We start from the raw sequence: 20,154 nt of genomic DNA, 5'->3' as shown, positions 1-20,154 counted from the left end.
CAAACCAACCTACCAACCAAACAAAAAAATCCCCCCCCCAACAAAAAACTACACAGTAGAAAAACTTTGCCTTCCTAGTAAATGGTAGTGTGTAGTCTTTACCACCCACATTTCTTCTTTGTAGGGTATCCTAGCATTGCCCATCAAGATCTGTCTTCCTATTGGCTGCCCTGCATAGGTCCCAGGGTGGATCACATGCTACTCTTCTCCCATTGGCTGTTTTCCACGCTTGTCATCATTTCTGCATGAGGGCTAATCCTACTTAGAAGCTTTGCTTTACTTACATGCCTTGCTAGAATCCAGATCACTTTAAAACATTCACACATACATTAAAGCCCAGAATTCTAGAAAAGCTTTCTGACAGTATTATCACGGCCAAACTAAAAGGCAGCACTAATGCACCTCTGTAATGGGATGGTTAAGCCCCTGGAAAGCAGATTCCCGCCTTAGTCCTCAGTCAGAGTGACTTGGGTCGCTGCTATTTACATATTGTCGTTTAGCCGTCTAGGATCCACAGAAGGCTGAGGACTACCCTCTCCATGCCCTAGTGAATCGTGCTGCATCTTGGCAGGAGCTGTTTTACTGGCCTGTATGTTTTGTAAGGGGCCATAGCAAATAGGATTCCTGAAAGAGATGTCATGCTGGGATTGAAGAGGCCCACTCAAGAGCCTGATTTAAATTAGGTTTCTATTGTTGTCATAAAATTATAACCAAAAGCAACTTGAGGAGGAAGGGGTTTATTTCATCTCACAGCTAATAGTTGGTCATGAAGGAAAGCCAGGGTAAGCCAAGTTCCAGAGAGGAACCGGGAGGCCAGTGGTTCTCAATCTGAGGGTCGCGACCCCCGGAGTCGATAGACTCTTCTGCAGGGGTTTCCTAAAGACCATCAGAAAACACAGATATTTACTTTATGATTCGTAACAGTAGGAAAACTACAGTTACGAAGTAGCAAGAAAAATAATTTTATGGTTGGAGGTAGTCACCACATCATAAGGAACTGTATTAAAAAGGTCGCAGCAGCCGGGCATGATGGTGCACCCCTTTAATCCCAACACTCGAGGAGGCAGAGGCAGGTGGATCGCTTTGATTTCGAGGACAGCCTGGCCTACAAAGTAAGTCCAGGACAGCCAAGGCCACACAGGGAAACCCTGGCTCGAACCCACCCACCCCCCGACAAAAAAAAAAAAAAAAAAAAAGGTCGCAGCGTCAGGAAGGTTGAGAACCACTGACTTGCTTTCTTTCTCTGCTCATCTAGTTTACTTATACAATCTAGGACCTCCCACCCAGAAGCTGCACCTACAGTGGGCAGAGCTCTCTCCCATCAGTTAGCAATCAAGAAAATGCTCCGCAGACACTCGCCAGAGGCCAATCTGATGGCAGCAGCTTCTCAAGGGAGGCTCACTTGTCAGTTTGACAACCAAGAACAGCCACAGCACCAGCACCGGAAGTACCATCTAGTAGGGCAGAGGCATAAATATAACACTAGGACAAACCGACATGGGTATATATCCTGGCCTTTCTTTTTTTTTCCTTCAAATACATTGTAACATTCTCAGTCCTGGCTAAACTGTAAATTAACTCAACCTTCCTCTTTTTTTCATTTTTATTTTATTTTACTTATTTTTTGTTTTAATAGGCCCAAGAACTAAGCCTTCCTGTCAGGTTTGGCTAAATTCAACTCCAGACTTCCATGAACTCATTTCTTCTACCACCTCGCTTCCTAGGCGACCAGATTACGTTTTCCGTAGTATCCACCAAACTACTTACTGCACTTGTGTAAGTTGGGATAAGTACTTGTATGTTTAAGTTTCCTCGGAAATCCAACTTTCAGAAAATAAAGAAACGTTGTATTCCACGGCGGTTCTTTTCCCAGAACACTGGCTTAGACAAGTCTGACCTCCTGGGTGCATCTAGCTTAGGGCCCCGACCCCTGCGCGAAGGCCATGGCCACCTGGGCCAGGACTCCCCAGGCCCTCGGGGCTGTCATCAGGCCTCGGGTGGGGAGAGGGCACCCACGCACCTGCTTGGCGATCCCTCCTGGACCTTCCTCCTGCGCCCGACCATCCCCTCCTGGGTCCCCCGCAGCCAGCGTTCCAGCCGCGGCGCTTCCGCTCCAGGCACAGCAGGGCGAAAAGGGGCGCGGCGGGACCGTGGCTGCGCCTCCCGAACCCCGGTCCTGCGCGCTGCCGCCAGCGCCGCTTAGCGGGGTGTCCCGCCGCTGTCCCTATTACCTTGCCCGCCGGCCGGAAGGCACGGCCCTGGCAGGCGGAGCTCCGTTTCCAAGATGAGCCTAGCTTTCGTCAGGACTTTCAGTTTCGACTTTCAGACTGTAAATTGCCATAGGGGCAAATCCAAAATTTGAATGTGGAGATATGATGGATGGTGATTTTTGAGGGAGAAATAATTATGGATGGGGGCTAGGTAAAGTGCTGGAATCCCAAGACAGGTAAGAAACAAGTTTCCCAAAGTTTTTGGGTCAAACAGGCTGAAGAGGAAGCTCCTTGGTAGAATGTATGGCTAACAATCCTAGGCCCCTGGGTTCCATTTTCAGCAACAAGAGCGGAAGAAAATGAGAAGGTCCTGAGTTTGAAGGATGTGATAGATTCCTTCGCTCATTGGAGACACGATGGGGCTAGGGCTTATACAGCTCAGCCGGTTGATAGTCCCTCGCGTGTACTAGGGTTAGAAATGTACTAATTTGGAGAAATAATCTGATTCCTCAGAGTACGACGAACGCAGTAAGAACAAAAGGTCTAGAATAGAGAGCTGAGTGTAAAAGGTATGGAGCTGAATTCTGGCGCCACCATTTATTGCTGTGGAGTTGTAGGCTCAAGTTTCCTCATACAACCTACTTTGAAAGGCTGTATGTATCACATCGCTTTGTGCTGGATGTGACTGCTTGCTTCTGTAATCCCAGCACTGGGGAGGCAGAGGCCGGAAGAACACAAGTAGAGCCTGGCTGCTGTCATAGCCAGTTGCGCAAAGGGAGACCCTCTTTTTCCCCCCTAGGGTCTTACTTACTGCAGTCCTGGCCGGCCTGCGACTGGCTATGAAGGCCAGGCTGTTCTTGACCTCAGCGATCCCTGTCTGCCTCTGGAGTGGTGGGATTAAGGCTGAGTCACTATGCCAGACAAGGAGACCCTAGCTTTAAAAAAGAAATCTACTTACGATCTAATAGACAAATGGAAGTGTGAAAAACTGATCTTTACAAAACTAACAGGCACATTGTGTATTAAAGGTGTAATTTGTGACAGAATCCTGTAAGTATGGGGAGATCGAGACGTTTGTTGACATAGCTTTTGTATGTTTTCATATGAATTGATCATACCTTATACGCAAAGACTAAGGCACCAGGAATAATCGATGCTCAATGGTTTTAGGTAAACTTATCATGATAAAAATCATAGAAAATACCATCTTTGACCCATAATGAAATGAAACTAGAGATCTGGAACAGGGAAAATTGAAAGCAGAAAATACATGGGAATTGATGTTTTCACTTAACTTATGGTGAAAGAAAGTCACAAAGACATTAGGAATAATTTTGAGATGAATAATAAAAGAAAAAAAACAACACACCAACACTGGTGGGATATAGTAAAAGTGTTCTAATGGAAATTTACACTTGTGAAAGCTGGCATTTACGATTGTCCTGTGTGTGTACACGTGTGTGTGTGTCTGGAGGGTCCCACAGTCAGAGGACAGCTTTCAGAGTTGGCTCTCTCCTTCCACTATGAGTCCTGGAGATTGAACTCAAGCCGTCAGGCTTGGCTAGCAAGTGGTTCTACCTTGAGCTGAGCCAGCTTGCAGGCCTGAGTGCCTACATTTAAACAAGAAAATGCCAGACCAACAACCTAACTTTATACTCAAAGAACCAGGGGAAAAATAAAGGGGAGGGGATGAAACAAAACAAACAATAACAAGAGAGAGAGAGAGAGAGAGAGAGAGAGAGAGAGAGAGAGAGAGAGAGAGAGAGAGAGAGAGAGAAAGGCCAGATATCGCGGCCCACGCCTGTAATCCCAGCAATCAGGAAGTACAGGAGGTCTGTTGTACTGCCATAAATTTGGAGCTTTCCTGGACTATATAGTAAGTTTCAGGCCAGCCTGGGCTACAAAGAAAGTCTCTGTCTCAAGAAATATATACATAATAAAAACCTATAAGGTGGTTTATGTAATTATTATGGAGTATAAAGTCTTACAGCTATGTAATTGAACATCATATAAAGGTCTGGTGGCATGTGACAGCAACATGGCTGTTGCTTTGCCACTCTTGAGGTGGAGGCAGGATGGTTATAAGTTTGAAATCAGTCTGGGCCATAAAGACCTGTCTCAAAAATAAAAACAAATACTAAGAAAATACATAAATTATTGGTCTCACGGGTAAAGTTCTGCCTAGCTTGTGCAAAGCCCTGAGTTTGGATCTTCAGCACCAAAAAAGAAAGAAAAAGAGGGAAGAAAGCTCAGGTTAGTCAGTGAAGTGCTTAATATGTAAGCAGAAGACCCGCGTTAGATCTCCAGGATTTATTAAAAAAAAAGAAAGAAAGAAAGAAAAAAGAATTCTGTGAAAAAAAAAAGAAAGAAAGAAAGAAAAAAGAATTCTGTGCACAGCAGCACATACCTGCAATCTAAGTGAGGGCAGCCAGAAAAAGACAGGAGACAGGTGGATCTTGCTGGTCAAAACCGCTTTAGCAAACCTGATGAGTTCCATGTTGAAGGTGAGGGAAGACCTACACACACACACACACACACACACACACACACACACACACCAAAAAAATAAAATAAAATAAAATAAAATAAAAATGGAGAGCAACTGAGGACATCTACACTAACATTGACTTCCTGGCTTGGCCTCAACAGGCAAATTTACATTCATGCATTGCAAGCCCTCCCCACTCATGTGCTTACATATTCTTGCAAACACTCTCATTCTCTCTCTCTCTCTCTCTCTCTCTCTCTCTCTCTCTCTCTCTCTCTCTCTCTCTCTCTCTCTACCAAAGGCAAAAATACCGGTGTGCCAATATATTGGCATTGCTATTGCTGTGCTGCATGACAGCACAGAGTAAGGCAGAACTCCCCCCTTTTTTGTGTATTAAACATTATGGTTCAGACATTCTAGAATGTGGTAGACCGATAACCCTTTGCTATATAGATATATTCATTTTCTTCCTTCCTTCCTTCTTTCTCTTTCTTTCTTTCATTTGTTTTTCTTGAGACAGGGTCTCTCTGTGCAGCCTTGGCTATCCTGGACTTGCTTTGTAGACCAGGCTGGTCTTCAGTGATCCATCTGCCTCTGCCTCCCGAGTGCTGGGATTAAAGGCGTGCGCCACCACTGCTGGGCAAGACATATTTATTTTCATGATCTTTTACTGCAAAATCAAGGCATTAGTAACAGTTAAACCTTTAAACCCTCTCTTAAAAAAACCAAACAGAGAAACACTTTTACTGTACTAGTTACTTGTCTCACTGCTGTGACAAAAGCAGCTTTAGGAAGGAAGGGTTTGTTTTGGTTTACAGTTCTAGGAGATACAGTCCACCCTCCTCATCCTCCCACTTCCCCCAACCCCCAGCATGGAAGACCTGGCTGCAGGGGCAGGAGGTGGCCGGTCACATCTTGTCCCTAGTCAGGACGTAATGAGTAATGTCCGCTTTTCCTTTAGTTCAATCCAGGTTGTTGACCTGTGGAATGTGGCCGCATGTCCTAGGGTGGGTATTGCCACCTCAGTGAACCTTTTGGAGAAAGTCTCTCACATACATGCCCAGAGGCTTGTTTCCATGACGACTTCTCAATCCTATCAAAATGATAAAACCCACCTTCACGTTCTAATGGAACTTTTTAGAAATCTGAGTTCAGACTCTTTCTCCACCCTCTAAGAGGAGTTGCCTGTGGGGTTTCTTGCATTTATTTACCTGGGGGCTAGAAACTTGCATCTGTTGGTGTGTTTCCTCCTCATGCCAGAATTAGCCATTCAAATTTGGATCTGTCATCTCTCAGCAGCTCTACCACTAGTCTAGAGGGGAACCCCCCACCCCCCGAACATCTTCTCATTCCTCCCTCCTCTCATAATTATACTAGAAAGAGTTGCTGAAGCCAGGCACTGTTTGAACACAGTCCATGAGTGAAGTGCTCTGGGGAGAATTCTGGTTGCTTGTGAGAAAACTCTGAAGGAACAGGGCTCATCCCTCCGAGCACAACACTGCTCTTGGAATGTGCTCTCCGGCCCCTCCCAGGGATAGTTAGGTAAGAGTGAGTTTACTGCAGATTACTTTGCTCTGTAGATGGTGTCCCCAAGCTCAGTCATCCTCTGAACCTTATGCAGCCTAACTCATGTGAACACACCCTCATGACTGTACAGCTGACTCATGTGAACTTTGCTTCTTTGACCGTGCTTAATTCTCAGAATACCCTCAGAATATAGATTGTCTGTTGCCCTGAGTAAAGTCTGTTACTGCATGAGCTTTTGATCTTTCTCTTTTTTAGGCTGCACTCTCTTAGGGTCACACTACCAATTAGAGTGGGAACAAGGCTTGAGGGTGCATTCCTGTGATCTCGGCAATTGCAAATCACAGGACTGTAGGACCAGGCATTCAAGGCTAGTTTTACCAAAATAGTGTGTTCAAAGCTAGACTGGACTACACACGATCCTGTCTCTCAAAAGAAAAAAAAAAAAGTAAATTAAAAATAAAGGGGGCTGGAGAGATGGCTCAGAGGTTAAGAACACTGTCTGTTCTTCCAAAGGTCCTGAGTTCAATTCCCAGCAACCATATGGTGGCTCATAATCATCTATAGTGAGATCTGGTGCCCTCTTCTGGCATGTAGGCACACATGTGGGCAAAATGCTGTATAAATTATAAATCTACAAAAGTAAAATGTTATGGGGGTAGGCTTGATTTCAGCACTACATAAACCAAGCAAGGTAGGTTGGCTTGTAATCCCAGCACATGGCATAAGAAATTCATGGTCACCTTTAGCTATGCAGCAAGTTCAAGGTCAGGCTGTCTATGTGAAACTCTGTATCCAAAAAATAAAAAACAAAACAAAAGGTATGGCAGGAGGAGATGGAGTCTGGTTAGCCACCATGGGCATTAGTTAGATAGAAAGAATGACTGTGTGTGTGCGTGTGTGTGTATGTGTACTCGTGTGCGTGTGTATGTGTGTGTGTGTGTGTACTCGTGTGTGTGTGTATGTGTGTGTGTGTGTACTCATGTGCTCCTGAGGATGCAAGCCACAGGTTGCCATTACGTACCTTCCAAAGGTGCCTTCTTCCATCACTGGCCCCCTTATTTTAATTGTTACTTCTATGTGTGTGCATGCATGTACCATGGCAAATGTATGGAGGTCAAAGGACCACTTTCGTGACTCAGTGCTTTCTTCCATCATTTGGGTTCCAGGAACTGAACCTATACAGTCATTAGGCTTAAAGGCAAGCACCTTTACCTGCTGAGTCATCTCATTGACCTGCCAGTTTTTATTTATTTAATTTACCAATAATAATAATAATAATAGTTATTATTATTATTTGGTTTTTTAGACAGCGTTTCTCTGTGTAGCCTTGGTTGTCCTGGACTCGCTTTGTAGACCAGGCTGGCCTTGAACTCACAGTGATCCGCCTGCCTCTGCCTCCCGAGTGCTGGGATTAAAGGCGTGTGCCACCACGCCCAGCACTACCTATTACTCTTTTTTAATGTATATGAGTGTTTCACTACATGCCTGGTGCCCTTGCAGGCCAGAAGAGGGAGTTGGATTCCCTGGAAATGGCCTTACAGATGGTTGTGAGCTGGGGACTGATCCTGGTCCTCTCTAAGGGCAGCAAGTACTCTTAACTGCTAAGTCATCTGTTCAGCCCCCATGTCTGTCTGTCTGTCTGTCTATCTATAGACAGGGTCACTCACTGAACCTGGAGCTTGCTGATTGGCTAGCCTTGGCAGGCAGCACACTCAGGGACCGCCCTGCGTCCGCCTTCCTAGCTGCCATCCTGCGTTATGCTGTGCTGGGCTTTGTGTCTTCTGTGGATGCTAAGGATGCAGACTGCCACTTCACTGTGACTGCGCCATCTCCCCAGCCCCAGGAAGAATGAATTCTAATGTTCCCTAGCACAGAAATATAATTGTAGTTAACATTAAATTAAATATTTCAAAACACCTCATCGAGGCAAAAGGTGATAGATACGCCACTCTGATCTGAAACATTACCCATTATGTAAATGTGCTGAAATATTATGCTTTGGTCTTAAAAATATTATGTCATTTTAAACGTTGTCACTGAATAATTTTGGAACAATTGTGATGTTCTCTATCTGTACACCATGTGACATGCTCTGTTGAGTTGGTTTTGGCACATGGTTTGTCAACAAGTGGGGTCACATAGTCAACAATTGAATAGTGTGCTGTTTATTTATTTATTTATTTATATTTTTATTTTTTGTGCTGTTTATTTTTTGAGACAGGGCCTTGATATGTAGTCCAGGCTGCCCTTCAACTCGAAGTAGCTACTTCTCCTGCCTCCTTTGTCCAAGGGCTGAGATGACAGGTGTGTGCCATTATATCCTATTTTTTAAGTGTAGGTTCCAGGTGATAATTTACATATAGAATCTTAGTAGCTAATTTAAAAATGTGGCGTCATGTTTTGTGACACATAAGCAAGAGGATAAGGAGATAGATAGGATGAGTGTGCTACAATCCATTTATTCAGTTGGGTAAATGTGACAGGGGGTGGAGTGATGGCTCAGGGGTTAAGAGCGCTGGCTGTTTTCCCAAAGGTCCTGAGTTCAATTCCTGGCATGTCAAGAACCATCCTGTTAAAGGAGCTCACTAGGCATGTGGGCTGTCTAGGAGGAGGTGATCCCATATTCGAAAGGTCTGTACCGTGATGCACCCTCAGAACTGCTTTCAGCCTCTGACATGCTGTCAGGAGCCATTAATTTGGGGAAGTTCAGTAGGTATGAGAGATCTCTGGAAGTGATCTGGTATTTTGCAAGGTCTGTACTATGATGCACCCCAGAACTGCTTTCAACCTCTGACTACCCTGTCAATTGTGCACTGCTCCATCTCTCTAAAATCTGGCATTAGAGGTGGGCATGGTGGCGCATGCCTTTAATCCCAGCACCCAGGGAGACAGAGGGAGGCAGATCACTGTGAATCTAAGGCCAGCCTGGTCTACAAAGCAAGTCCAGGACAGCCAAGATAACACAGAGAAACTCTGTCTTGAAAAACAAAAAAGAAAAAACATCTGGCATTGGTGTGAACTGTCAATTTCTGGGTATTGACCAGCTCTGATTGAGCAAACTTCCTACAGGATCTTGTTTGAGGATACTGTTTGTCGTTCAGATGAGTTAATCCCTGATTCTGGAATTCCTGATTTGATTCAAATAGTTTTAAAAGTTAAATCTTAGAGAGCTTATGGCTGCAATAAATACTTTTGTGGACCTCCAGATGCCTCACCAGGAATAGCCTTGTAGCAGATTTGTGGCTTCAGATAAGCCTCCACTCCAAATGGCACCAGGAATCCTAGTATTCACCATACATATAGGCAAGTTGGTTTAAACTTTCCATGAACCCAAGATATAATGGGGGCTACCTAGAAATGTCTAAGCTAAGCACAAGCCTTAATGCCTATATATACAAACTGTTCTAATTCCTTATACCTTATCTATCACTTTGTGGCATCCTATGTTGTCATTTTAAATTTACTCTGTTTCTTAGAATGAAAGACAGATAAAATTATTGTCCTGAACTCATTATGAACTAAGAGATAGCTGGATAATGTATAGTTAGATCAGCCCTAATTGAAAAGTCATATATTACCTTTGTCACTCTGAATTCACTGTGAACTTATATAATGGATACCTAGATAAGAAATGTTTAGCTTTAAAACATATAACCTGTTGTATTTTAGAATTTATTTGTTTTCATGATTAATTGCCCTTTTTTTTGAGTATGAGGTAATTCTCTTTTCTCAGAAATATAAATATGGTGACCAACAATAAACGTTGTTGAAATTGGGAAGCTTAACTTCAGTTGAAGTTAAGATGCCTAACTTCATCCACCTTTTTTTCTTGAATGTATGCGCGTGTGAGTGGTTTATTTTCTATCTCTCTCTTATTTCTTATTTCCCTGTAGATTGGCAAATAAATTAGCAGGCTCAGGGATTTACCTTCAGCCTTTTAGGATTAGCAGGCCTAAGTTTACATTAGCTTACTGGAGATCTCCAGCAAAGAGGCCTATCTACAGATCAAAGAGCCTCCTTTTACAACAATCCCCCACCTCTCCCTGCCCCCCTATTCCTCTCCCCCCCCCCCGCCACCCCCACGCAGTCTGTAGCTAGAAGCTGCTTTTACAGCCTTAGCTATAGGAAAATTGTGGTCAGTTTAAATTTTCCTCCCTAGAGAAGAAACCTTGGAGTCCCATTCTTCTTTCTTCTTTTAATCCTGATCAGTTGCCTGAACTATCAGCTCTGCCGATCCAAGAGATAAAGCGAACTGGAAGGGCATCCAGCCCCAGAGACCCACCCTGGACCTCCTCAGAGCTGCAGCTGGGCATTAACACTGGCAACCACATGGTGGCTGACAACTATCTGTAATACAACCTGATGCTCTCTTCTGGTGTGCATGAAGACAATATATCCATATACACAAATACATCTTTAAAAAACAACAACAACAACAAAACCCAAGTAATGTGGCAATGTGGCATAACATACCAGAGAGAATAAAATGTAGGCAGAAAAAGTAGAGGATATTGTGATTGCCCTCAAAGACGTGCACCTTAATAAACTGATTTGTGGGCATGTTTTCAGGCCAGATGAAGACCATTTGAGCCCTTAAATTGCCAAGAATATTAAGTTATTAATTTGTTGGCTGATTGGCTGCAGGGTTGTGGCCGGAACCCAGGACCTCTGGCGTACTAGACAGGGGCTTTGCTATCCGCTGAGCTCCACTCTCTTTTCAGCATCTTACGTGTGTGTGGTCCTGGAAGTTTTGAGCTTTGGTTTCCTCATCTATTATGTAACCTAATAAAACTAACCTCTCAAAACCTTTCCCCAAGTCTCCAGGTTTGAGGCCTCTGTATAAAAACTTAATTACCTTTAATAATAGTGGTTTATTTGAGCTATACTAGTTATAAAGGGCAATTCTGGTTTTTTTGTTTGTTTGTTTGTTTTGCTTTCTTTTTCAGATAGAGTCTCATGTTCCATGCTGGCCTCTAACTCACTATATACTTCAGGTTGACCCTGAGCTTCTGATTCAAATCCCCCCCCCCCTTAGAGTCTGGCCACCAATGCTGTTTTGTACAGTGCTGCAGATGGAACATACCAGGCGAGGATTTCATCAGCTGAGTTACATCCTTACTCCTCTCATGGTATCTTTAAAGTTGCTACTTGGTTGGAGGGAGATGGGGAAGGTAAGATGGCTCAGTGGTTATGAACACTTTCTGATGGCAAGGACTTGAAATCCTACCAATTCTTACTCTGGAAATCCTTGGCCTATAAAGCTCCACTCCCTAAGAAATCCTAAATAAAGGCCTTGTCTGCCGAGTTCCCTGCTGCTATGTCCTGGGAGCAGAGGCAAGCCGCTCCTGGATTTGTTGCTCCGATAAATGTCTTTTAAGTGATTTACTGCCCGATGTAGCTCTCTCATCGGAAGAAACAAAGGAGGAGCAGCGCTGAGGCTCCTGAGCACCTCAGCTCATCTGGGGATACCTTCCCCTTGGAGTTGCAACACCTCTGCTGAGGTTTTCTCTCAGAGCTGTGTAGTGCCTGGGCTCCCGAGTACCAGGGCACCTTTCCATCTGAGCCAGGAAGGACAACATTTGCTGCTCTTGCCCGAGATGGCTCCTGCACCTACATGGTAGCTCACAAACATCTGTAACTCCGGTTCCATGGGATCATGGGATCTGATGTTCCCCTCTGATATCCGAAGGCACCAGACACACAGGTAGGGCACATACTAACGTGCAGGCAAAACATGTATGCACATAAATTTTTTTTTAAAAAAGTAAAATTACATATTAAAAAAAAAAAAGATGTGCCCAAAAGTGGTGGCGCACGCCTTTAATCCTAGCACTTGGGAGGGAGAGGCAGGTGGATGGCTGTGAGTTTGAGGCTAGCCTGGTCTGGTCTACACAGCGAGTCTAGGATAGTCAAGGCTACACAGGGAAACCCTGTCTCAAAAAACAAACAAACAAAAAAAGAAAGAAAAGAAAAAAGATGCTATTTGGTTTACAATATTGTTCAAATCAGGCTCGTAACATAAAGTGCTGTAGCTTCCTAGATTAAAGGGCCGTGCCTGTATTCCGGCAGCAACACAAATAGTGAAAGCTGCGCTCAGCATTCCACATATAATTTTAATAGCTGCACTTTCAGAATTTCATATAAAATTTAAACACGGAATGAACACTCTGTGAAGCCACGGCTTACTTGCGGAGTGACTTTTTCGGCGGTTATCTTGACTTACTCATCTTACCAAACAATGTCACTCTTAAAAAAACAAGAAACAGGTCTTTATTAAATCAAACCCATCCAAAGAGAAAAGCGAAGGCAGCAAAACGCTTCCAAACCTGTAGTCTCTTAGATATGGTTTAAGTCTTCGTGTTCCAGATACAGTGACCTGCGCCCTCTGTTACCGCACGCGTCAGGACTGCAGGGCTTGAATTTCAGGAACAGCTGTTGACCAGTGCCCGCCGCAAAAGAGCGCGCAAAGTGCGTCATCCTCCTTAGCAACCTTTGTGGCGGTGTTGCTGGGAGTTGTAGTTTACGTGAGCTCTAGGAGCCTGCGCGCACGCTCAGAGGGGCGGTAGGAACTACATTTCCCAGGAGTCATCGGAGCAGACTGGGCGGGGCCAGTCCCGGAGGCGGGGCTCTGGCCGCTGCGGAGGTTGTGGCGGCTCGTTTGTAAATGCCCGGGCGGGTCAATGCAGATAATCACTGCTCCGAGTGGTCTGAACGGCTGGTTCTTCTTGGAAAGGTAACTGGTGGGCGAGTGGAGCGGAGGAGCCCTTCCGCCGCCCGTTTCCTGAGAGGCCAGCTCGGGCTTCGGGCTGGCGAGGCGCAGAGGGCTGGGCGCTGGCGGGCGGCGGTGGTTCCGGGGCTCCTAAGCCCGCTTTGTTCTTCCGAGCACCCGGGGAGATCGTCCCTCACGGGGGTGGGTGGGTGTTTCTGTCCTGAGTGACACGCGCCGGGGACACAGTCTCGCCGGGCACGGTGCTGTGGCGCCTCTTGCTGACCTCCAGGGTCCATCTCGCCTTGCCTTATCCGGGCTTCTCCAAAAGCTTCGTTGATTTTAAGAAGAGTTTTTTGTTTTTTGTTTTTGCGGGGTGGGGTTGGGGGTGGGGCGAGGCGGATCTGTCAGCTGAAAGTTTTCAGGGTCTGAATTGTCTCTTCTGCCTCCACTGAAGATAATTTATGCTTTGAACAGATTATCTTTAAAGATGTCAAAGTTTTCAATTAGTCGATTTTCTAAAGGACAGCTTTTTCGATGTCTGTTTACAGTAATGCCTCAAGCTTGCTGAGCAGATGACGTTGTCTGTCCTGGACATTCTATTATTTGTTGTTTACCCAGGCTTTCCTATAAGTAATAAAAAGCAGAATTAGAGGGGGGGACACTTTTGATGTTAAGGGCTTGCTGTGTAGCTCAGGCTCGTATCCAATGCGCATGCTGCATTACAGGTGTGCATCACTGTTGCCCAACTGTGAGTCAGTATTTCTGCACTTTAAAATGGCATTTAAAATGGCAGTAAGTACATTTTAGGATCATAGTAATGGAATTGTAGCAGAAGTACAGAAGTTTTAGTGCTTTAATAGAAGGTAGGTGTGTGTGTGTGTGTGTGTGTGTGTGCTGCCTTAAACCATTACACTTTGGTCAGTCTAGTTGACGATTTTCACTTTACAGAGTGACTTTGCAACTTGTTTACTTTCTAAATTAATTTTGTTTTAGTCATCTAGTTTAAAGATTACTGCTTTAAAATATTGCTGTGTATATGCTCTAAGTGTTGGTTTCCTGCGTGTGATGGCTCATGTGTGGAGGGTAGGGTGCAACTTCATGGAATCCTTTCTCCTTTCACCCCTATGTGGGTTCTGGGACCAGCTCCAGTGGCCAGGCTTGTGCACTTTGAGCCATCTCCCCAGCTCTGGATATTTTTGTTTTTGATTTGTTTTTAAGACACTTTCACTTTACACTCATTCTGTCTTCTGGAACTTGATATGTATCCAGACTGGTCTTACATCCATGATGATCAGCTTCCTTCCTCAGTGCTGGGGTTACACATGTGAGCCCCCAAGTTTGGGCTTTAAAAAATTTCTTACCAAGGATGTTGGAGCCCTTTTCCTTCTCAGCCCCCTGTCTTTCTGGGTGTTCTAGTTTGGTTCTTCACTGTGAAAATACTGGGAGCAACTTGGAAAGAGTTTATTTCAGCTTACAAGTTACAGTCTGTCACTCAGGGAAGCCAGGGCAGGAGCTAAAGCAGGGGCCGTGGAGGAGTGCTACTTACTGGCTCACCGCATGGCTTGCGGTCTTATATAACCCAGAACCACCTGCTTAGAAGAGGCATGGCCCACAGTGGCTGGGCCCTCCCACACCAGTCAGTCATCAAGAAAATGCCCCTAATGCCCTGCTGGATGGAAGCGATGTGACGGCCGGTTCCTCAGGTGAGGCTCCTTTCTCCCAAGTGATTCTAGTTTTGTCAGGTTGACTGGGCAACCACCATTTGATGCCACCTTCCTCCCTCCCCCACTAGTTAACTTTCGTGCACCACTTGTGTGCCTAGTGCCCTCAGAAGTCAGGGGAGGGTGTTGAATCCCCTGGAGCTGAAGTTTTGGAGTCCACCATGTGTTCCTGGGACTTGAACTCAGATCCTCTGCAAGAGCGGTAAATGCTCTTAACCACTGGGCCATCGCTCCAGCCCCTGTCTGTATTTCTTATAATACACAGTGCTCTGTACTTTATGACTAATGGTCTATCTTGCATGGTTTTTAAGGCTTTTACTTTTTTTATGTGTGTGTGTGTGTAAGTTTAATGAATGTGCTGGCAGACGTCAGAAGTGGACATCAGATTCCCTGCAGCTGGAGATAGTTACAGGTGGACGTGAGCTGTCCTGTGTAACCCTGGGTTTTATGGAAGAGCAGGAAGATCTCTTAACCACTGAGCCCTGTTTTCAGCCCCTTGTGAGTTTTTTTTCTTTTCTTTTCTTTCTTTTCTTTTCTTTTCTTTTCTTCTTCTTCTTCTTCTTCTTCTTCTTCTTCTTCTTCTTCTTCTTCTTCTTCTTCTCCTTCTTCTTCTTCTTCTTTTTTTCTCTCTCTTCTTCTCTTCTTTCTTCTTCTTCTTCTCCTTCTCCTTCTTCTTCTTCTTTTTTTTGAGACACAGTCTTACTCTGTAGGGGAGGTAGCCTGGAATTCACAGTGTAAGTCAGGTCGATCTGGAGCTCATGGAAATCTGCTTGCCTCAGCTTCCTACCTGCTGGAGTTATAGGTATGAGTTACTGCACTAGGCTTGTTCATTTATCCTGGTACATGGTACTTAGTCTGGGGCCTCACACATGGTGAGCAAACATCAGAGAACTAAATCTTAAGCAAATTGCTAGGCAAAATTGCTAGGCTTTTTGTGCATTTTACAGTTTGGATAGATAACTGACTTACTTTTCAAAATACGTTATATATCTAAGGAATACTTAATAAATGATTTTGTTTTTTTCATGTTGAGTATTAGTAGTCTTTAGTCTTTGCCAACTCTGTGCATGGGGGAAAGTATATTGTTACTCTCGTAATTTTTGTTTTTTCAGTGGCATGAAAGTAAACATATTTTGATGCTTAGGCATCTATTTTTCCTGTTTATATCGTTTGTATATTTTTTACATGCCACTTGGGAAGCTAGATACATATTTGTTTGCCTCAGATTTTCCAGTTTTTAATTTTCTCTGTGTACTTGTGAGCAAGTGAGTGTGTGTGTGTGGTTAAGCCCATGTCCACAAAGTAAGCCCTAGGCTCCCAGGCTGCCCCTTACCTCTTCCACTCTACCCTCTTATTCTCATCTGCCGTACGCTCTAATACCTGACTCTTCGCATCCACTGCGTCTATAAAGCCACTGCATCCACCGCATCTATAAAGCCACTGCATCCACTGCGTCTATAAAGCCACTGCCTTCACTGCATCTATAAAGCCACTGCATCCACTGTGTCTATAAAGCCACTGCATCTATAAAGCCACTGCATCCACTGCGTCTATAAAGCCACTGCATCCACCGCGTCTATAAAGCCACTGCATCCACCGCGTCTATAAAGCCACTGCATCCACTGCGTCTATAAAGCCACTGCCTTCACTGCATCTATAAAGCCACTGCATCCACTGCATCTATAAAGCCACTGCATCTATAAAGCCACTGCATCCACTGCGTCTATAAAGCCACTGCATCCACCGCGTCTATAAAGCCACTGCATCCACCGCGTCTATAAAGCCACTGCATCTATAAAGCCACTGCATCTATAAAGCCACTGCATCCACTGCGTCTATAAAGCCACTGCATCCACCGTGTCTATAAAGCCACTGCATCCACCGCGTCTATAAAGCCACTGCATCCACTGCATCTATAAAGCCACTGCATCCACCGCGTCTATAAAGCCACTGCATCTATAAAGCCACTGCATCCACTGCCCTTCTGGCAAAATGTTCTATGTGTCCTTCCTCCTTGTACATTTTTTTACTTTCTGTTTTTTTAAAAATTTGAAACAAGGCTTCTCTGTAGGCTTATGTTTTACAAAAATCTACTTTATTTAGAGCTCTTTAATGCTTCTGCCTCCCTTCCAACGCCCCGACCAGAGGTAGGGGAGAAAGGAGGCTAATAGGAAAAGGGGGTTGTGGGTCTTTTTAGAAGTAGTTCCTTCGAGGCTATTCCACTCTTCATCATCAGGACACCAGCAGTCCAGTCACATGGGAAACACCAAAAGCAACATGAGGCAGCAGCGGTAGCATGATCCAGCAGACTCCACCAAATCCACGCCAGTCAGGGGAAGCAGCCAGAATCAGCCGGTTTCTCTCTGGGAAGTGAAGTGTAGAAAAACAAAGGCCAGTGAAGCGATGTCAGAGCATTGTCTCACTGTCCACACCTCTCCTACAGACAGCTTGCAGCAAAATATCACGTGTCTTCAGCGGTGGAAAAACTCTCCCACATCCCATACTTGGGACCAAAACAAAAATTACACTCACGTGACATAACTGAATCTTCAAAGAAACTAGAAACTTCCAATTCATTTCTCTGTGTAGCCTTGGCTGTCTTGGACTCACTTTGTAGAGCAGGCTGGCCTTAAACTCACAGAGATCTGCCTGCCTGTGCCTCCCTGAGTGCTGGGATTACAGGTGAGTACCACTGCACTTGGCCATTTCTTCACTTTGCTGAGAACACGTCTTCCTATGAAGCCCACACTGTTGTGTGCATGTATTTGATAAAACTGAAGTCTACAATCATGTCTAAAATCATTGTGAGCACCCTTCCACTGTGGGTGTGGAGCCTCTTAAGATGCAGCTCTGTGGGAAGAGACCCTATGGAGGTCCTGACTCCCCAAACCTGTGTTGTCTCCACTTCGTATTTCAGTGAATGGCCAGTCTGTTCTCACAGTGTCTTAGCCGGAAAAGTTTAAGAACTAAACGAGAAGATCCCAAAGATCTCAAGAAATGAGAGACAATAAAGGAGAGCACTGGGTCACATGGGTAACTGTGAGATTTAAAGCTTCATCGCTCCTGCGGGCTCACTCTCGGGGTGCATGCTTTCTCTCTGGGGTGTGTGTGTGTGTGTGTGTGTGTGTGTGTGTGTGTGTGTGTGTGTGTGTTGAAGGAGAGAATAGAAGAAAGGACTAAGTAAGAGGTTATCATGGATGAGGCGAACAGTGTCTGGGAACCGAGGGCCTCTTGTTGGACATGGGTTTCATACAGAAAGAGATGAGTTTTGCAGAGCTTACAGTGGAGAGTGCTAGTAGGAGTGGGCTTTTGGTGGGGAGCACGTGATGGGTGGCGACTGGGGAGTCTGGGGGATGCTTTGCCCTTCCTCTGTCCTCCACAAGCTGTACAAATGGTGCTTGTGTCTTGTTTTAACTCCACCAGCTCCTCTCTGAGTGAGGCCTCTGTGCCTCCCTTGTCTGGACTTACGGCTGCTTTCCTCTGCTTAACTTCAGTTGCTTCCCGTTGTTGCTAGTTAATAGCTCAAATAATGTACACTTATCTGCATATTTTCCCACAAGACTCTTACTTGAGTTTGCTAGTTTTATGTCAACTTGTCGTAAGCCAGAATCATCCTCAATTGAGAAAGTGCCTTCACTGTATTGGCCTGCGGGCAAGCCTCTGGCACATGTTCTTTTTCTTTGAACTTCACTTTATTCCCCCTCCCCCAACATAATATTTTTAATTAATCATTTGGGAATTTTATACAATGCATCCAATCATATTCACTTCCCATTCTTCCCAGGCCCATCCTACCACCTTTGTGTACTGCCGGCACCACCTCCCCCCCCCCCCCCCCCCCCCACACACACACAAAAGAAAGAAAGATACACCACATCCAATTTGTGTTGCCCATATACTCACTGGAGCCTGGTCAAACTCCCAGTGGCCAGCCCCTTAAAGAAAACTGAGTCTGTCCTCACAACCTCACCAGAAGCCATCACCTGTGAAGAGCTACACTACACTTCAGCATCTTTATCACAGTCTTTTTTCTTTCTTTTTCTTTATCACAGTCTTTAAGGACGCTTCAAAGCTTCCTGTCTGGACTGTTTCATTTGGTGGGGAGTTGTCACAGCCTCCAATGTCTCTCATTCTCAGTTATGAGTCTGCAGCCATTTATGTCACTGCAAAAGAAACTTCCTTGTCCATAGCAGCTGGTGGGGCCTTGGGTCATGAACTTCCATATAGTTTCCGGCTGCTGCATGGACCACAGGCATCCACATGGCCTCTGGTGGCAGCTGCAGAGACTATGGATCTCAACATGGTTTCCAGCTGCTGCGTGGACCACAGAACATGGATCACAGCATGGCTTTTGGTGGCAGCATGGACCACAGACATCTACATGGCTTGTGTCGGCCTCACGGATAACAGACATCAACATGGGCTCCGACCGCAACACAGACTATAGACATCAATATGGCACTGGCGGCAGCACAGTGCATGGAGATCTTTTGAGGAGACTTAATCCTGAAAACTCCTGTATCTTCTTGTTGCTCAGAGTCAGGGTAATCATGCAGCTGGGTAGCATGTTTGGGGGCAGGGCCTGTGGCGGGTTTTCTTCATTGATGACTGATGGGCACGGGCCCAGCTCACTGGGAGGTGTGATCCGGGGTGCTATAAGAAAGCAAGCTGAGCAAGCCATGAGGAGCAAGGCAGAAAGCAGCACTCCTCCACGGCCTCTGCATTAGCTCCTGCCTTCGGATCCTTCCATGGCTTCTCCAAGTGATGGACTTGACAGTTGTGAGGTGAAGTGAACCCTTTCCTCCTCGGGCTATTTTTGGTCATGGTATTTTATCACAGTGATAGAAACCCTAAGACAGTTGTTAACGACCGCGTGCACCCAGAGCATAGAACGGTAGAACATGCAAACAAATGTTAGTGGAGGAAAAGCAAACATACTAAAGGCAGGAGCCCAGCTTACCTACACAGTCGCACACGCAGCACACTGCACACTGATGATTCATACAGGGAGCTCCTATGACTCGAGCTGATGTAATTTTTATTGTTGAACATTAAATGAGCACAAATAATACTTTGTAGTACTGAATTCATTTTAAATGCCAAGGTCTAACATATTTTAACAGTTTTAGCAATCAGAGTTACCAGGTTCCTTGTGTTTGCATGGGGCGAGGCAGTCCTGCCAGGACCACCATGTTCAGGAGTGTGTGAACGGGCATGGTCCTGAGATCAGTGCTCAGTGCCTGCCAGGGCCAGTGGGAATACACACGGCACTGCCAGTGGCTGAGGGGTTATGCAAGTGTGCAAGTTGTGCAAATGTCCCAGCAGGCAGGAGGAGTTGTGTGTGTCAGGTGTTAGGGTGATGACTCTTTTGTTCCATCCTTTATTAGGCAAAGAAACAAGTGTATAGTTGGTTGTGCCTTCTTAACTTTCTTTTCTTTTCTTTTTTTTTTTTTTTTTTTTTCCGAGACAGGGTTTCTCTTTGTAGCCTTAGCCATCCTG

The 20,154-nt window shown here is 45.2% G+C and overlaps 2 protein-coding genes across 2 annotated transcripts in view; one reads left to right on the top strand and one right to left on the bottom strand.

Annotated features, from left to right (window-relative positions):
- Positions 1 to 2,141, bottom strand: part of Parp4 (poly(ADP-ribose) polymerase family member 4) — a 94,825-nt gene extending 92,684 nt beyond the window's left edge. The window contains exon 1 of the mRNA XM_051143379.1: positions 2,021 to 2,141. Coding sequence (XP_050999336.1) covers positions 2,021 to 2,064 — 44 coding nt within the window. The 5' untranslated portion in view covers positions 2,065 to 2,141. The remainder of the gene's footprint in view (positions 1 to 2,020) is intronic.
- A 10,672-nt stretch (positions 2,142 to 12,813) lies between these two features.
- Positions 12,814 to 20,154, top strand: part of Cenpj (centromere protein J) — a 58,588-nt gene continuing 51,247 nt past the window's right edge. The window contains exon 1 of the mRNA XM_051143181.1: positions 12,814 to 12,958. The gene's annotated coding sequence lies outside the window, so the exon portion shown is untranslated. The remainder of the gene's footprint in view (positions 12,959 to 20,154) is intronic.

This window comes from Acomys russatus, chromosome 3 (assembly GCF_903995435.1).
Source record: "Acomys russatus chromosome 3, mAcoRus1.1, whole genome shotgun sequence".
Lineage (NCBI taxonomy): Eukaryota > Metazoa > Chordata > Mammalia > Rodentia > Muridae > Acomys > Acomys russatus.
Note: the sequence above shows the minus strand (reverse complement) of the source record. Positions and strands in the feature narration are given on the sequence as shown.